At 38.9% G+C, this 18,555-nt stretch overlaps 1 protein-coding gene across 1 annotated transcript in view; it reads right to left on the bottom strand.

The window, feature by feature from the left end:
* LOC149797873 (glutamate receptor 2-like) overlaps nucleotides 1-18,555 on the bottom strand; it is a 179,220-nt gene that overhangs the window by 7,378 nt on the left and 153,287 nt on the right. Inside the window, exons 11-12 of the mRNA XM_089960812.1 lie at nucleotides 2,563-2,702; nucleotides 573-928 (exon numbers count right to left, since the gene is read on the bottom strand). Coding sequence (XP_089816938.1) covers nucleotides 573-928; nucleotides 2,563-2,702 — 496 coding nt within the window. The remainder of the gene's footprint in view (nucleotides 1-572; nucleotides 929-2,562; nucleotides 2,703-18,555) is intronic.

Here is an 18,555-nt window from a genome sequence, read left to right as displayed (position 1 = left end):
AGGCATTTGTTCATATATGTCTCTCTCTCTCTCTCTCTCTCTCTCTCTCTCTCTCTCTATATATATATATATATATATATATATATATATATATATATATATATAAATAATGTGTGTGTGTGTGTGTGTGTGTGCATTCTTGTGACATGTATTTTCCAGAGTATTTATACTAATCAAAAAAGTGTGAGTTGAGCACGTATATACGTTGTCTTGTCCAACTTTTTGTCCTATATTTTTAATATGCATGGTTTTGTTTTTTTTTTTTTTTGAAATGTATTTTAGCACTTTTTTTGCATAGCTAGTTAATAATTTTATCAGCATATTTTTACGACTCTACTGTGTTAACCTAACAAAAAGAAACAAAACCACTCCTGTCTTTGAAGATAAAAAGCATTTGTATTCAATAAACATAAACCAATGCATGTCTTATTCTACCCATTTAGATAATTGTGCGTTTGTCTGATCTAAAATAAGCTGAGAGAGAGAGAGAGAGAGTGAGCACATAATACAACATGCATACGTGAAACTGTTGACTATACCATATTACAATAGATAATAGTGATGTAGCTCACCTTGGACATGTGTCATCACTACCTTGGAGCATCAACGATCCCATTGCAAACCATAGCGAATTTGGCAGTGTAAAAATATTGAATCTTTGCTGCCCGAATTTCAACGGCCTTTGCCACTCTTCGTGGCTAATCCGGCACACAAGAAATACCACGGCACCAACGACAAAATAACTGACAACAATGGCAAGCCAAAGTTCCAGTGTAAACGGCTGCATGAAAGAGAAGACGCCAGGTTTCTTTTTCTCCGGCTTTTTTATCATGATGCTGATTCCAACGTTCATGAAAGGTTTCGAGAAATGGACCTCCTTCTCCCTCTCCATTGTAATAGTGAGTGGTGCCACTGCAAGGTCAGCTTTCTAAACGAAAAGGCGTTATAGCAAAGTCTGAAAGAAACTTTAATGTTGTATTTCACGATACATTCCTACTGTGGATCATCCATGGTTGCTATAATAATTAATACAGGTATTATCTTTTCTAAAGAAGCACGCTGTATTTTATCTGAAAGAATATGTTACCAGATAGAAAACCAGTCATATTTTGGATAATACCTGGATAGGAACGGTTTTCTGTGCAGAATCTAATAGCATTGGTTTTTATAAAAGTTTTATTATGTTTTGTCAGGAAGGCAGCATCTATATTATTACATAGTCGGAACACTTTACATAAAGTATGTGCATTTTCATATTATTTTTATATGAAAACGTGTTAACATATCACTTTAAGTGATTCTGATTGGTCCACATAATCACATGAAATTGTGGAGCAGTATTCTCTCTACTGATTGGCCCTTAGTACATGCAAACCTGACCGGCATAATGAACAAAACGTACGAAAGATCGCCTTGCTTTGTGATGCCTACCGTATCCGCTAATTTAATTACAGATCCTAGCAATCGATCTTCATGAAAGTTCCATAAATACTTCTATTTCATCTATCCAAAACATTATTGGCAATGAATACATAAAAGGATAATTATAAATAGTGGTCATCATCTTTTAAATATAGTACATATATCAATCCATCATGCATGCATTGCCCATTGTGTTAATTTTATCCAGTTCAGTTTTCACTATCTCCTTTTTGATTAAGGAGGCTTTCAAATCGTCCGAATTTCTTTCTTTATTGTCCAAATTATTAGCTCAAAGATTCATGTTTTCATTGTGCCAGATATTACTCCATTTCGCTTTAGCATCTTAGAAGGGGTAATGATAATCCCAGGGGGACAAACACTGCATATGCAGAGGTGCCGCTAAGATACTGTCAGATTTTAACAGTGATCTAATATGCAAACTCTCTCTCTCTCTCTCTCTCTCAAATTTTGCTGTATTTATTTATATCTTGGGACTTAAAGATGTGTGCTCATGTTGCTCAGTATTTTTGTGTAACAGGTAGATAAAACTATAATAACTTACGCCCTATCCCATTCAATATTTTCTGGCAATCAAAGATGTTAAAACTAATTTGGTCCAGCTCTGTTGAGCGATTATTCAGGGGAAAAAAGTAGTTTAAAGGTTACGGATTTTAACTACAGTGGCCATATTTGAGGACAGGCGGTTTAATTTGTACAAAAAGTACAAGACGGTCCAATTCAGTCTTGGAATTTGTTTAGAAGTCTGTTTTTAACTCTGTTCTATTTTGAGTAATAGCGGCCGTAAATCGCCAGAAAATATTGAATGGGATAGGGCGTAAGTTATCATATTTTTACCTGCCTGTTACACAAAACTGCTGAGCAACATCAGGACTCATCTTTAAGTCCCAAGATATAAATAAATACAGCAAAATTTGAGAGAGAGAGATTCGTCCATTGAAATATTAAATCGTTTGATATTAAAAGCATGTGAAAAACGTTGACCCAGATGTGCTGCTACATAATCAGCTGTAAGTTAATTACCTTGAGAACCACTGAATAAATCAATAATGAAAATGCTAGTTTACTATGTGTATATTTTGGAAATCGGTATACAGGAAGAAAATGATATCAAAATCTTACATTGTCCAAGAGTTCTCCAATCATTCCGTTCCAGGAACCGTTTTCCATCTTTTTTCCGAACATATTGTCATGAACAAGTTCAATTCTATAATCGAAACCAATGAATTTGGCAACTTCAAGAGTCATGTCCACACAGTAACCTTGAAAAGAGTTAGTAAAAAATAAACAAATGAATTACAGGTATAATAATACCCATCAGTTCTGTAAATTGACAAAACAGTATTGTATAAAATTAAATGTTTGATTTTAAATGTTATATGTTGATGTGAGGAGTGAAATGCGCAGGCACAATTAAGATCCCCTGTAAAATAATAATTGACATAGATCTCATTTGTTTTATAATATCTGTAAGACACATAACATTGCACATGAGCCACTGAATCAACCAGCAATGACAAATATCTAGTTATAGTGGTTTTTCATTCTTCAACTTTATACATCCTGATTTGACAATTCTTAGACCTAAATGATAGACCTCAATTTACATATAATACCTTTAAAACACAACGCATGGCACACATGTACTGCAAAGAACCAGCAATGACAAATATATATTTACAATGGTGACTCATTCTTCTCATATATACATGCTGGTTTGACAATTCTTAGACTAAAATGATAACCATTCTAAACTAATGTTATGATCATATTTGTTATTACGATAAAACAGCTGTAAACATGCGTGGTCGTTGTAACAATAGATAATTGTCCTAATGCAGCTGCTTTGCAGCTTTTCAATTTCGGGTTCGATTCCCGAGGTCATATTGAAATAGGTCAAATGGTCGCTCAAAGAAGGCGATTCTCTTCATATTGGTCAATACTTAACAGTTGCATAAACTGTGTCAACAGTCTACGCGCCAACACACACGCCAACACACACACACACACACACACACACCCTTGAATATTTGTTTCCCGGTCGAATCCAAAATCGAGCTCTAAAATTCACAAGCAGAAGAAGAAGTGGATGATGATGATAATGGCGACTACGATGATGATAATTATGATAACAAAAAAAACTTTGCTTCTCGAAGATCATTCAAGTTGCAAGTAATTAACACTGAACATCATGTTGTACACTGTACTGGCCATTAAGCTTGAAAACTCAATACGGTCATTGCATGAAGGGCTATGAGACCGTTCATGCATCGTCTGTAATATTTTTTTTTTTAAAATGAATCCCAAACAAAATGAAATTAATTTCTTCTAATAATAAATAGCTATATTAAGAATAGAATGTATATGGATTCGACTCATCTACAAAGTTTACCGAATTCGTCAATTGAAATCTTAAATCGTTTAATATTAAAAACATGTTTTTAAAAGAATTGAAGAAAAATACAAATTAAAAAGTTTTGATAGACTAACCAGCGCTGATAATTATGAGCACAGGGTCCCGTTTAACAGAAGCCCGTACGTCTTCAATTTGTGTGTGTGTGTGTGTGTGTGTGTGTGTGTGTGTGTGTTATAGGGGATGTATGTACATTCAAAAATCATCACTACAAAGATTGGCTTGAGAAACATTTCATTTGTAACTTTTATATTTTAAAGTTAACATTCACACTTCCTGACTAAACCCAAGACGTCTTTTCATTGATATCTAAATTACTTTTCATAATACAATTACAATGTACAAATATAAAAAAAATGGGGACGGTTGTATATGCAATTTCTAAAAGTGCTATACATTTGGCAATAAACTAGTCTGTCATGTAAGTGTAACGAATATACGTTATATTTTAACTTTAAGTATTTAAGTACCTTTATATGCAAGTCAACTAAGTAAAAAATCATAATCTAAAGTAGAGGGTGCGGAAATAATTTTAATGATGTTTATTTCGAATCCATCAACCGCAAAACCGGATTATCACAGGTAGCTTTCTGGTATATGATATGCTAAATACCTGCCCGGGCTTGGTGTTCGGTATTAAGTACAGATGAGCTTGAAAACTGGGATGTTCATTTGCTTATTCGTACCGAACAGTTGTAATTTTGCAGTTCTGTGGAGTTTCTCATTCCCCAACCTCTTGCGTGCATTAACTCTAAAGCTTACAAACGATATGATCCACAAAGCAACACCTACATTCGGCGGTATCCAAAATAAACATGAAACTTCTTTATGGATAATTAATATCCTGAACGAACATCAAACAGCATCCTAGTCGTGTAAAAGAAAGAGTTGCACGACAAGATCAGTGTAATTGTGAACAATCGGGTCGAACTTTATTCACTCATTACACAGGTGAGCGTTGTTACCCACTACACTATGGCTGCTGGAGGAATCCGAAGCTGAGGAAACAAGAGTCTTTTGAGCTGACATAGAATATAACTCTTATTCTAAGCATTACATTGTGCCTGTACAGTTTGAAATGAAGCATTTACAACGATTTGCAAGTATACTGAAGTTGTTAGATATAATCTTTATAAAATTAAAATTGTGGCAATTAGATAATAAGGCGTGGGCAAACACGTTACACCACAGAAGGTCCATTAGTAGTGAATAGGGGCACCCCAGCCTCAATGGAAATTAGCATTACAGGACCCCTTGGGCAAACCTAGCCTCAATGGAAATTTAACATGGGAAAAAATCATGGGCAAACCTAGCCTCAAGGGAAATTGAACATGGGAAAAAATCATGGGCAACTCTAGCCTCAAGGGGAATTGAAAATGGAACAGGGTCGGGACCCTATTTTAATATGGTCCCGACCTAGATGGGTCTATGGAAAGGGAACAGGCGAAAATTGAAACAGAGAGGGTCTCTATTTTTTGTTTTTAAAAAAAAAAAAAAATAAAATAAAATAAAAATAAAATAAAAATAAAAAAGGGGGTAGGTAATTGAAAGTCGATCTCTTTTCGAGAGATGTGGGTGGCCCTGAAAAGGGCCTTTGGGTTTCTTCTTCTTCTTCTTTTAATTTCTTCTATTTCTCCACCAGCTTCTTATTTTCTGTCCTACACTCTTTCTCTTCTTTTCTTTCTTTTCTTCCTTCTTTTTCTCTTCTTTCTTCTTCTCCTCCTCTTCTTTCTTCCTCTTCTCATTTTCTTCTTCCTTTTCAATTTTTTCGTTCCATACTCTCATCCTTATCCTTTCCTCTTCATCCTCCTTCTCCTCCTTTATTTCTTTCATCAGATCACTTATCATTTCCTTTACCTTTCTTAAATTGTTGATCTCCATCTTCACTCGATGGGGACTATAAGAATAGTGATCCTCGTTTAACCTCACTAACATTTGCTCCATCATACCCAAATTGTCCAGGACGTCTTGCAATGTTTTCATTTTATCAAGTTGGTTTGAAGCCATCTTCTTTTTTATTCTTTGTAGAATGGTTTGAACGACGAATACTGTGGGTTCTTATAGTGAAAGCGCGGACGTGATGGAAAACATCCCCTAAAACATAAAATTGATATTACCTCGATTATCACTTAAAACGCGCGGACGTGAAGGAAAACATCCCCTACTTTTCTCATTTCATATGATCTACTATTCACATACGTGAAGCAGCAATAAACAAACCCCAAATCTACTATCAACACACGCAAAGCATTAAAATGAAACCCAAATCTACTATCCACACAAAAGTACGTGAGCGCTTACAAACATACACACACACACACACACACACGGAAAAAAGAGTCAGTGTTTATATTCACACTACTCTACCTACACACATTGGCAAATCGATTACTATTTCTTTTCTAAAGGTTTGGGTAGCCCTGAAAAGGGCTGTTTTTTTTAACTCCATGGCACCTGGTTAATGATGGCACCTTCCAGGCCTGGCACCACACACACATCTTCTTCCCCAGTCTCTTTTCACTCTTTTTGGGGGGAGAGCAGAGGCGGGATAAGTGGCTTCAGAATCCCAATTTTCTGTCTCTGGGATTCTGAAATTTTCTTCTTGTGGTTGTGGTACAGCCATTCCTCTCTCCTTTTCCTCCTCTTCTTTTTTTCTTCTCTCCTCCTCTTCTTTGTTTCTTCTCTCCCCCTCTTTCATCCTTCCCTCTTCTACAATGGCTTCCGCGGCCAGTTCATTTAGTATGTGCCTGGCATATTCCAGGTGCACATGAAGTTCCAACAGTTTTGCTAGCCTTCTGCTCATTCTCAAGTGTTGATCAATCAACAAGGGTAGCTAGACTGCCGAGCGAGTTTCAATTTATACTAAAAGCGCGGACGTGAAGGAAAACATCCCCCTAAAACAAAAGTTAGTTAGTTATTTAGTTGGATTATAGTGGTTTTCGTTCTTTTGAACATGTACCACTTGTTTATTCACGCACTGCGTGATTTTTAATTACTCCTGGGGGAAGGAAAAGGAGCCTCATCCCCCAGGCTTTTATGTACTCAAAGAGTACTTTTTAATTTAGCCACTCAGGTGTAGGACTAACTAGTCCTTAACAACCTGACTGAAAGGCTAATAAACATGAGTGGGAATAGTCACACCACACACTCGTGTTTCTTAGTTGGATTGAAATGCCCCAGGTGTCAAACCAAGCAGTATGTGACTCCCGCTACGATTGGTCGGCAGCGATGACGTCACATTAGGACACCTGGTCTTGTGGCATTGACGAAGTGGCCCGCTTTTTTGATATCATCAATTGCCTTTTCCAGTCCCATATTCCGGTAGACAGAGCCTTCCTTTTTTCCACTCTGTTTAGGTGGTGCAGGATGATGATAATTCCAGAGCCGCTGTTAGCGTGGAAGTTTCAAATTCTTCAGGGTCGTCTGCCAACATTGCCTGGATTTGGCTGAGTATGTTAATAGAAATAGCTGTAGAAGCTTGATTTAAAAGTTCAGCCAGATGTTGTTTTAGAGACAAGGAGACGGTTAGGAGTATTTTTTTTTTCTTTTTCTTTTTTCTTCTTCATGAATTCCTTATTTATTTTGATTCCTTATCTTATTGGTTTGGAATGAAAACTTGTTTTATGGTTGTTTGTATGTTATTATGGAGTCCTGTTTTAATTAATTCCTATTTTCCTATTTTAATTTTTTGTGGCCTTAATTGGTTTTTATTATTCGGGCTATGAACGGCTGTGTCAGTTTATGAACCTACGAGACCTAGCAGGCCGTCATAATTCCCAAACAGTGATTTTGTAATATTCGTCCTTACCTGGTTTTTATTATTCGGGCTATGAACGGCTGTGTGTCTGTGAACCCACGAGACCGAGCCGGTCGTCATAATTCCCAAACAGTGATTTGTAATATTTTTAACTGGTCTTTGATTTACTTCCTTAGATTTTTTTGATTAGATTGGATTCGTGTATAAAACTTATGATATTTTTGAATGTTAGATTAATATTGGGGTTTGTGTTCATCAAGAATTCTGGGTATGTTGCAGGGGATCCAATATTATGCTGTTTAACTTTAAACTTAGCCCTTTCTTTTTCAAGTGTATGGCAGTTGTTAAAAATATGCTCTATGTCTTCTGGGACCCTGCAGTGGTAGCAGTTAGGGTTATGTGGTTGTGGTCCTATGTACTGTCCGAAGCTGTTAGCCAGCTTGGTTTTGCCCGTGAGTATTCTATTTATGAATTTTTGTTCATTGCCTTTTGTTTTGGGTGGTTTCCTATTTCTACATACTTCTTTAATGATGGTTTTTAGTTTCCTGCCTTGAGTGCTTGTGTTCCATAATTCCTGCCATTTATTATCAATGAGGGTTTTAGATATGCTATTGAGTTCGCATATGCTATAATCTAGGTTGATGTGAGTGGTTTCGTTTAGTTTTTGTTTAGCTGTTATATCTGCCATATCGTTACCTGGTATGTTAATATGGGATGGTATCCACATAAATTCTACTTGTAAGTTATTATTGTTCAGTATTTTTAACAATAAATTGGTTTGCCTAAGATAGTTTTCTCTTGATTTGGTGTTGTTATTAAGTATTGAGTTTATGACGCTTAGCGAGTCACTTATTATTACCGCTTGGGGTATTTTGTTGTCTTTGATCCATTTGAGTGCTTCAAGGATGGCCCAGAATTCAGCTGTGTATATAGAGCAGAGGTTAGGTAGTCTTCGTCCTACTTTAATGTTAAGTTCGGGGATTACGTAAGCTGCTGCTGTTCTGGGTGGTTCTGTAATTTTGGATCCATCAGTGTAAATCTTAATGTAGTTGCAATATTTTGAGTTGATTTCTTCTGTACAGATTGTGTTTAGTTTGAGTTCCTGTTCGTTTTTATTGCCATATTTCGTAATGAGGGTGTTAACTGAGGGGTTGATATTTATCCATGGTTCTTTGTCATAGTGATTTGCAATTTCTGCTTGGAGGTTGTCTACAGGAAGCTGTTCAACTAATTGATGGACTAATTTCCCTGCTGGTATGTTTTGTGATAATTTAGTTCTAAAAGGTATGTTGCATTTATTTATAGCTAGCCGGGTGGGGTGTGTGTCGGGGTGTGTTGTTAGCCTGGCTGCATATCTGAGGGTGAGTTCTTGTCTTCTAAGGTGGAGCGGCAGTTCTCCAGTTAAGATTTGAAGTTCCACTAGTGATGTGGATGGTAGTGCTCCAGTGCAAATAATTAGGGCCTTTCTTTGTATGCTATCTAGTTTCTTGAGGTTATTTTGGGGTGCCGAGTTGTAAATTTGGCATCCGTAATCTAGTTTAGATCTAATTAACGATTTATATAATGCTAGTAAGGTTTCTTGATTGGATCCCCAGGTGGTTCCTTTAAGGGTTGTAAGGAGGTTAAGGTCTTTATTGCACCTTTTGACTAGTTCGTTTATGTGGTGTCCCCAGTTTAGCTTGGAGTCATAATGCATTCCTAAAAATCGTGCTACTTTTACGAATTTAATTTCTTGATTTTGGATGGTGAGTTTGGGAAACTGATTTTGTAATTTACGTTTGGTGGTGAATAATACTGCTATGGTTTTATCATGGGATAATTTGAAACCCCATTTATCAGCCCATTTCCCTATTTTGTTTAAACTTGTTTGAATATCGCTGATTACTTTGTGGTTGGAGGGGTTTCCTGCTGTCCATAATCCACTCTCATCAGCAAATTGTGAGAGTTCAATTAGTTTTGATGTTAAGTTGGTATCCAAGTCATTAATCATGATGTTGAAAAGGGTTGGGCTGAGTACGCTCCCTTGTGGTGTACCGTTTTCAAGTGTGTGTGGTTCAGAGTAGGTGTCGCCGACTCTGGTTGATATTTTACGGTCAGCGAGGAAGTTTTCAATGAATTTAAACATTTGACCTGCGATGGCGTAGTGGTTGAGTTTGGCTAATAAGCCTTTGGTCCATACAAGGTCGAATGCCTTTTCGAGGTCAATAAATACTGCAATTAAATTCCTATCAGCTTTGCGTTTGGAGTTGAACGCTAATTTGATTGCGGTTTCCAATCGTATTAGTTGATCCTTGGTGGATCTTTTGTTTCTAAATCCGCATTGATTATCGGAGATTAAATTATTGCTCTCTAGGTGGTGTTTGAGTCGGTTGGTGACTATGGTTTCCATGATCTTACAAATGTTGTTTGTTAGGGAAATGGGTCTGTAGGAGCTAATATCGTTAGGGTCTTTTCCTTGCTTGGGTATTGGAATTACTATTGCGTGTTTCCATTTATCGGGTAGTTTGCTTGAGGTCCATATTTGGTTTAGCAATTTAATAATTGTTTTTTAAATGTTATTTGGGATATTTTTGTATATTGTGTATCCTATTTGATCTTCCCTTGGGCTAGTTTCGTTTTTGGTTTTCAATGCTAGGTCCCATTCGTAAGTTGTAATGTCTTTATTTAGGTTCGAGACTTTGGGACCGAGATCTTTAAAGAGATTACTATGGGTTCTTTCTACTTTGTCCCTATGTAATTGAAATGCTGGGGTGTGGTTGGTGTTGCTACTCATATCTGAGAAATGCTGAGTTAATCGGTCAGCTTTTTCTTTATTAGTAATGGCTCCAGCTATTTTTGGGGTGGTGTTAGTTGTCTTTCCTCTAATTGATCTAATCTTATCCCAGACTTGTTTGGTACTAGTTGTGATATTGATATTCGTGCAGTAATTATGCCAAGTTGATTCCTTTGCCTGTTTAATTATGTTTTTAAGGTTTTTCTCCTTTTGTTTATATATAGTGAAATCAATAGAGTTTTTAGTGCGTTTGAATTTATTGAGGGCTTTTTTCTTATCAGTGATGGCTTGTTTGCATTCATCATTCCACCATGGGACTGCTTGTTTATTTGGGTTACCACTAGTTTTGGGTATGTTAGTGGTGGCTGCCTTTAGTGTGGTATCAATCAGGTCTTCGTAATATTTATTAATATTATCATTTTCTAGGCTTTTGGTGTCTATTTTGCTTAGTGTTTCATTAAATGTGGTCCAATCTGCTTTTGAATATATCCATCTAGGGGTTCTTTTTAGCGAGTTGTATTGGATCGTCATCTGCAGGGTGACTATTACTGGAAAGTGGTCACTGCCCAAGGGGTCAGTGTGATCCACTCTCCAGTCCGCCACCTGGGTTATTGATGGCGAGCAAATGGTGAAGTCGATGGCGGACACGAGACCGTTTTCTGGGTTAAGGCGTGTTTTTGTACCGTCATTTAAAATGGCTAAGTTAGATTCTGCGGTCCATTCTTCAATCAATTTGCCTCTTTTGTCCGTCACACCGCCCCCCCCCCCCCATAGATCGTTATGGGCATACAAATCTTAACAGATGACGATCTGATTTACTCGTTTGTGATCATTTATTTGTTTGTAAGTAATTAAGTTAGCTGTGCCTGATGTTCCCCCGGGTCATAAATATTGAATATTTGTATTTGACCCTTGCCTGTATGAATTATGAGGGACTGAATTTCGAATGCTTCGTTGCTACCTGGGGTTGGTGTTATGGTTATTGTTGTTACATTCGGGATGTTATCTGCTATATAGATGGCTAAACCCCCACCTCCTTGTCCCGTGGTTCGATTTTTGAAGTGACCTGGTGCGTATCCTGGGAGTTTAGGTATTTGTTTGGTTCTACTTGTTATTTTTGTTTCTTGAATGCATATAATATCTGGTTTGTGTTCTAAGCTTTGTAATTTGGCTTTAAGTTCACTGATATTACTTATTAACCCTCTAGCATTCCATTGCCATATTATAAAGTTCCGGTTTGTTGTATAACCCATTATTGGGGTGGTCATTTATTGATTGTTTTGTGTTGAGGGTTATGATGTTAACTTCAAATTTGATTCGATTTTGCTTATTATGCTTATTATCTGTGTTATTTTATCCACGATGGAGTGGTGGTTGTTGATAAGTTCGGCTTCGATCTCTATGAGTAACTTTTCTATTGTCGGGTTTGACAGTGATTTGCTTTTGGTGTTAGTGTTATCTGATTCTTCGGGGTGGAGTTGTGAGTCTTTGTGGGATTTGATTAAGAATGTATCTTGTTTATTTAATCTTGTTTGATCTTGTTTGACCTTGGTTGGTTGGGTGTTTGGGCTGTGGTTGCTTCAGTTGCTGGTTTGTTTGGGGTCATGATGTGGTGATTTTTATTACTGGGGGTTAGTTTTTTCGCCGCATGATACGGGATTTGCTTGTTGTTCATGATATCTGTGGTTTGATATTCCTTGATAGTGTTGGGGAATTCGTGGGATTTAGGTAGGTGGGGGCCCCTGCAGTTGGTACATTTGCGTGTGGTTCTACGACATACACCTCTGTGGTTTCCCCCGCATTTGTAGCATAGTTGGGTATATCTACATCTGTTAGAGAAATGTCCCCAGTGTTGGCAGTTGCTGCAGAACCTGGGTTTGTTTATGTAGGTCTCAAGGCGGTGGCGTGCCCCAGAGTGATCTAGTCTTATCATGGTTGAGAGTGGTGAATTTGATTCTAGTATCGCTGTATTGGTTTCCTGTCCTAAATGATTTTTGAGTTTATACGCCCTATTTATGGGGGTACCACTGTCTTTGAGTTTGGCAGTGAGGGTTCATTGTTTATCCCTTTATTTTGTCCTGTGAGTTTTAGAACTGCTTTAAATGTGGGGTTGTTCGTGCGGGAGTGTGTGGCTAAGTCATTTGTTCGTGTGTTATTGTTTATTGCCATGAGGGTCTGGTTGCTATTGTGTGTTTTGGTTATTATGTTCTTTGTCCCTATTTGTTTGTGTCTTTCGACGTTAACCCTAATATTGTTAATAATTTCAATTTCTAGGAATTTGGCCATTTGACTGCGAGTGCTGCAGTGTACTATTATGTATCTTGTGTTTGGCCTAAATATTTTGAATTGTCCTTGATGAACCCTAAGGAGGGCCTGTGTGAGACTGTTAACTCAGTTTATTGGAGTTGCTACTGATATAAAGTGTGTGTTCTATGGGGTGGTATGAAAATTTGGCCTGTTTCTTTGGTTCTTTGGGGGTGTGTGAGTTTGAATTATTTTGGGGGGCAGGTTTGTTCTTGGTAAACATGGGTCCCTTCCCTTTACCCTTGCCATCCCACACGTTAGGTTTTGATTTAGTGGTTGGGTTAGCTTGTGTTTTGTTTCGGTTGCTGAGTAATTGTTCTTCAGTTACGGGTTTTGATGGTCCAGGGGTCTGACTGTTATGATATTTCGGTTTGTTGTTACTGGTATGAATGGGTGGAGTTATCGTTACCATGGGAGCCATTTTGGGTGTAGTTTTTCCTTTGTTACTTGAGTTGGGCCCTATTTTCGGTGGGTTTCCTATTATCATGGCTATATGTTTTTTTTTTCCGGGGATTGTGCAATGACCATGTATTCGGGGGGTGGGGGGTGGTGGCTGGTCTTGTTTTTGGAGTGGCGATACTGGTGTTTCTATAGGTATTGTATCGTCCAGTTCATTGTTTGCCGATGGATCTAGTAAGTTTTTGAAACTTACAGTTGAGTTGATACTTAAGTCGGCTGCTGTAAAACAAAAGTTATATTACCTAGATCATGACTAAACAACGCGCGGACCTAAAAGAAACACTCACTCACTTTTTTATACTACCCATTACTAATTTAAAAATTTTCATTAATCACTTCAATATACTATTCACATACGCAAAGCAATCAAATCAAACCCCAAATCTACTCTCCACTCACGTCAAACAGCAAAAAACATGATCATTATCTACTAACCACACAAACACATACACTCACACCACAAAAGAGTCAGTGTTTATATTCACACTACTCTACATACACACATTGGCAAATCGATTGTTATTTCTTTTCTAGAGTATTGGGTAGCCCTGAAAATGGCTGTTTTTTTGTTTGCTATGGCAATCTTTTAGTTTCTAAGAATGCGACGTCCTCTGAGGATAGACTTTCTGACGATAGGTCTGCTTCTTCGGAAAGAGAAGAAGAACTCTTTGGTGTCGATACGACAATTGACAAAGCCTCTGTCAGGTTCAGGTTGCTGCTGCTGCTGTCGGTGCTGTTGTCGTTGCTGTTGCTGCTGTCTCTGAAGTCTGTACTTCTCTGTCCATTCTTCTTTCTCCCTGTTCACTTCTTCTCTGAAGAGCTCTTCTATCAGGTCTTCAGTGACTTTTAGCATTCTCACATTCTCTATCTCTTCAGGCTTCGGTATCAGACTGTGTCTGACCCTATGCAAATTCACGTAGGCTTCGTTTAGCTTAGCTAGTTTGGAGCACATCTTCGTAGGAGGATGAGTCGACAATGGATGGTTAGACTGGAAACTACCCCGGTTCTTAAAGTCAAAGCGCGGACGTGAAGGAAAACATCCCTCTACGGTTTTCGAGCCGGAACGATCAATGAGTGTCATGAGAGAGATAGAGAGAAGTCAAAGAGCATGAATCAACATTCTTATAGTCAAATAAAAGACAAAGGCATTTATTTTCAAAACAACATTTTTTATTCAAAAATCACTTAACACTAACCAACAACTCTAACATTTTTAACAATAATCCAACAATATAACATCAAACATTTTTTTTCTAAATCAGAAACATTTTTTTCAATTTAAACATTATTTTGGACAGGGCTGACAACGTTGTGAATGAAATTGTGATTTCCACTGTTGGAAGTCATTAGGCCATTGATGGACACTACGTTTCCTAGCTTGAGACAAAAGATAAGCATAATGGTCACAAAACCATCGATCTACTTTCACATCGTTTCTAGAAGAAGAACGAGGATCAAAATGAGTCACTAAATGTTCTAAGGAATAGCCCAGGCTGCGATGATGCAGAAAATACACACAATATTGTCCACACACCAAGGAATCTGTGCCTTGTAATTTCACATTATTGAATCGGGTGGTCTGAGCATTTCTTCTCATAAAGTCAATGATATCTTCTTCCAAAGAGGGTAATCCATAGGAATCGAAATATTCCACACATCCTTCTTGAGGAAAGTAGACGGCTACCCAGTGGGTTCCTGGGAGATGACTGTCGTCCGTGTTGATGACATAAGCTTGATGGTCTTGAGGTTTGCGATGAGGGAGTTCATCTTTAGCACAGACGACATGATTCCAAGAAGCCGTGTACGAGCTGTGGATCAAAAGGTAATAAAGTTACAAGGTATCCATTGATTTGTGTGGTTTTTTCTTCTTCTTCTTCTTCTTCACAGGTAACAATAAGTGATCAATTCGATCCTGACTTTTTGCTTGAAAATGTCTGACAAATAACCGTTTCTTCGCTTCGTCTCCCCACTCTGATTCAGGAGAGCTTCGATACGATGGATCTCTTGAGTGGTTAATGGTGGACAAAAATGTTCACGCAAGTCTTTATACCACTGATGCAACACGACTTCTCCGAGATGAGACTCCAAGCTTCGTCCAGATACTCGTCCAACTTTTCTTCTTGACTCAACATCAGGCATTTATCGTGTTGAATTTGACTGGGATGATCGTTTTGACATCCATAGCAATCTTTCTTGATCAATTCCGTCATTTTTTCGACCAAGTGTTTGGCAAAACAGGAGACTAAATGGGCTTCTTGTTCTGGCCATCATGATAACTTCTTCTTTTTCCAAGGTCTCCTCACATTCCATCTCCAAAGTTTCTCCACTAGGTAAAGAGGGATAACAGTCTTCCATGGTTTCTAATAATCTAGAATGACTTCTCTCAAACTGTTGATTTCTATCGTATTATCGAATTCTGCATACAGGATGACGTTCAACGTTACATTAGGGTCTCGTTTTGCAAACTGAATTTCCACACGAATCTGGCCGGATTTTATAGGGTGGAAATGTCCCTCGTCGCTGCCTAGGTCTGGAGTGAAATCAAAAGCCCACAAAGCATAACCTCCTGCATAATCTTCGTACGTAATACCGTGACTGGTGTTGGTTCCTAACTGACCGGTGGCTTCGTACAAGGACAAGTACGATCTCAAGTAATTCTTCTTGTCAAAGTCGGGTTCGAAAGGTCGGGTACACAAGGTCTTGCCATCGCGACTGACTTCGATCTTGGACACACCAAAGTGTCGAAAGTAGAAAGGATTTTTAGCGATAGCTCCGCTGAAGGCTTCATTTTCGACCATACCAACGATTAAACGTTTGGGTAGCTGTCCTTGGAACAGATGATCTTCGATCATGGATCGTTGCCCCTTGGGAATAGTGAAAGTTTTCACTTCCACGCGTCGGATCGGATACTTGGCGGTCGTTCTGCTCAACATCTGACTGATGTCGTTTCCCACTTTAGGTAACACTTCCACGAGTCGTACGTAGAGTCTAGCTTCTTGGATTTTGGTTTTGTAATCGTCAGCACCAGCCATTAAATGGAAAGCGGTACTGCTACGATTCAGTCTCAGGCGAACATCCACTCCGTTCAGCAAATACTTTTCTTGCAACCACATGATCAAATGCAAACGATCCATCAGTTCTAAACTTGTGTCGACTCCCATGATTCTGTTTCTTCGTTCGAGAAATCCCTCATTTGTTGATTTATTTTTATCCTTTGAATCAGTTTCGAATGTTTCAAACTCGTTAGCTTCGTCAGCTTCCCATACCACACAGGCATTGAGATGAGCGTTCTTGGCGTCTATTCCGTACGTCAAGAGATTTTCCAGGTAGGCGCGATAAGGGTAAGTATCCATGCTGCTACTGCCTAGTTTGTTATTCAAGTACAAGTCCACTCCACTAAACAAGGAATGTATGAAATTGTTGACGGGAGCTACTGCTTCAGTGTCTATATCACCTCCTGTCTTATCTAGAACTTTGACTTTCAGGTACAAGTAACTGCTATTCAGATCGATGTAATCTTCGGGCTGTCCTTTGATTTCAAACTCGATGGGAGCGGAATCTGTCAATGAGGAGACGGGGTGAAATTTCACCCACTGGGATTCTTGCATCGTCATCATGGTGGGGGGCATGGCAAACAGATCCAGTTCCGACTTGGAACAGGCGCAAGACTCTCGGTGCATCATTTTTTTTGTTGCTGCTTCTCAATAATCGAAAACGTCTAAGTCTCGAACGGTTCTTCTTTTCTTTGTCTTTCTAGCTTTAGACGTGTGAAGTCTGGTAAAAGGGTGTTTTCTTCGTCGTCTCTTTCTGCCCTGTCCTTGCTGTGGCGTCAGGGAAGTAGGAATGCCTGACTCGGTAGCGTGCAGGGCATTTATAGGTGTTTCTCGTCGGCCCAAAAGGTCTTTGCCCGTTTGCAGCAAGACATTTTTGCCTGCCCTCATGAAGGCTTCTTTGGGGTTTTGTTTGTCGATGATGACATTTTGGAAAAATTCTTTGCCTTGCGTCAGTGCAGCATCTTTCAAGGCGTGCAATCCGCGTGTCACGATCGGTTTCAAGACTGTGGCCACCGAACGAAAGGCCGATTTTAGCATATCTCCTAAACCGTGTCCTCGCTGTCGAGCAATCCCTCGGTACACTGGATACATGACTTACGAGTCGCTAGAGAACCGTTTTCGAAAATGGAGTTTCACCGTGACTTTTCCTTTAGTGAATGGAATATTTTGTCCCAGATCTCCTTTTATAGCAATGTTGACCGTGTCCAAATATGACTTACTGACAGGCAAATAATGAGGATGTACAAATTCCCGGTGGACGTGATAGGTGTTTCCACCTTCCTGGTCACCGGTCGTTGTACTATCCACTTTGAAAGGAATGACACGCAGTAACGGCACGGAGGTGTGTCCCACCACGTTATACTCCACCACATGGGAGTACACAAAGATCAAATTCAGTCCTTGGTTTAGTTCTACCAGGTTTCCAAAAGCTTTGTAAAAATCCATATTACTGTTGATCTTGGGGCTCCAATTGTTTGCAACCATTCCTGCATGTCCACCCAAAATTTCAAACAAACTACCATTGAACCTGAGGGACGTTTGGGTATCCTGAAATTTCATCAGTAAGCGACGAGCCACTTTATGGTACTCCAGGGTGACACTTTTTTTGATTCTGTTCAGGGCTTTGCCAAAGGCTAACTCGAACCTGGAAGCAATGGTATCCACCAAATGTTGGCCACTAAAATAAAACCCTGACGGAATTTTCAAGGTGTAGATATTGAAGGGTGGATTGTTGGATGATTTTATGACCCCTGAAAACCCGATGTCAATCATGGCTTCATGCAATTGTTGGTTCATGATTTCGACCTCAAAAAACGTTTGAGTTTCAGTGATGTTTTGGATTTGTGTAGGGTGAATCATTTCCACTAAAGCCACTTCCCAATGGGCTTCGTGATCTAATGGGATGGCCTGAGGTAATTTGGCCGTGTAACAGCACAACGTGTTGTTGGGAAACACCTCCATGGAACTGTCACTGGGTAAGGTTAAGTAAAATTGGTTTTGGTGACTCATAATTCCAGAGTTCTGTGGCTGTCCGAGGGGTTACTGGACGTCAGAGGAGTGTCTCCGCCCAAATTGGGGTTGTTGTTGTTGTTGTTGGAGTGGTGACTGACACTGGCACTGGACACAAGGTTCCCGTTGGAGGAGAATTTCAGGGAGGGATTGGGAAGCAGGTAACCGATGCAACTGCTCAATAAAATAGTCCAGAAGTGTTTGTCTCCTTGTTGCAAACTCAAATTGGCAATGGCTGCCCCAATGACACAATACACCACGAAGATTTGGCAGATAAAGACGATTTGCGTTTTAGGCACACGTTCTCCACACCACGCCCACAAGGGTTGTTTTTGTAAATCTTGCA

This window comes from Sinohyriopsis cumingii, chromosome 6 (genome assembly GCF_028554795.1).
Source record: "Sinohyriopsis cumingii isolate HCF-2022 chromosome 6, ASM2855479v2, whole genome shotgun sequence".
In the NCBI taxonomy this organism is placed as follows: domain Eukaryota; kingdom Metazoa; phylum Mollusca; class Bivalvia; order Unionida; family Unionidae; genus Sinohyriopsis; species Sinohyriopsis cumingii.
The sequence above is the reverse complement of the archived record's forward strand: the minus strand, read 5'-3'. Positions and strand labels throughout refer to the sequence as shown.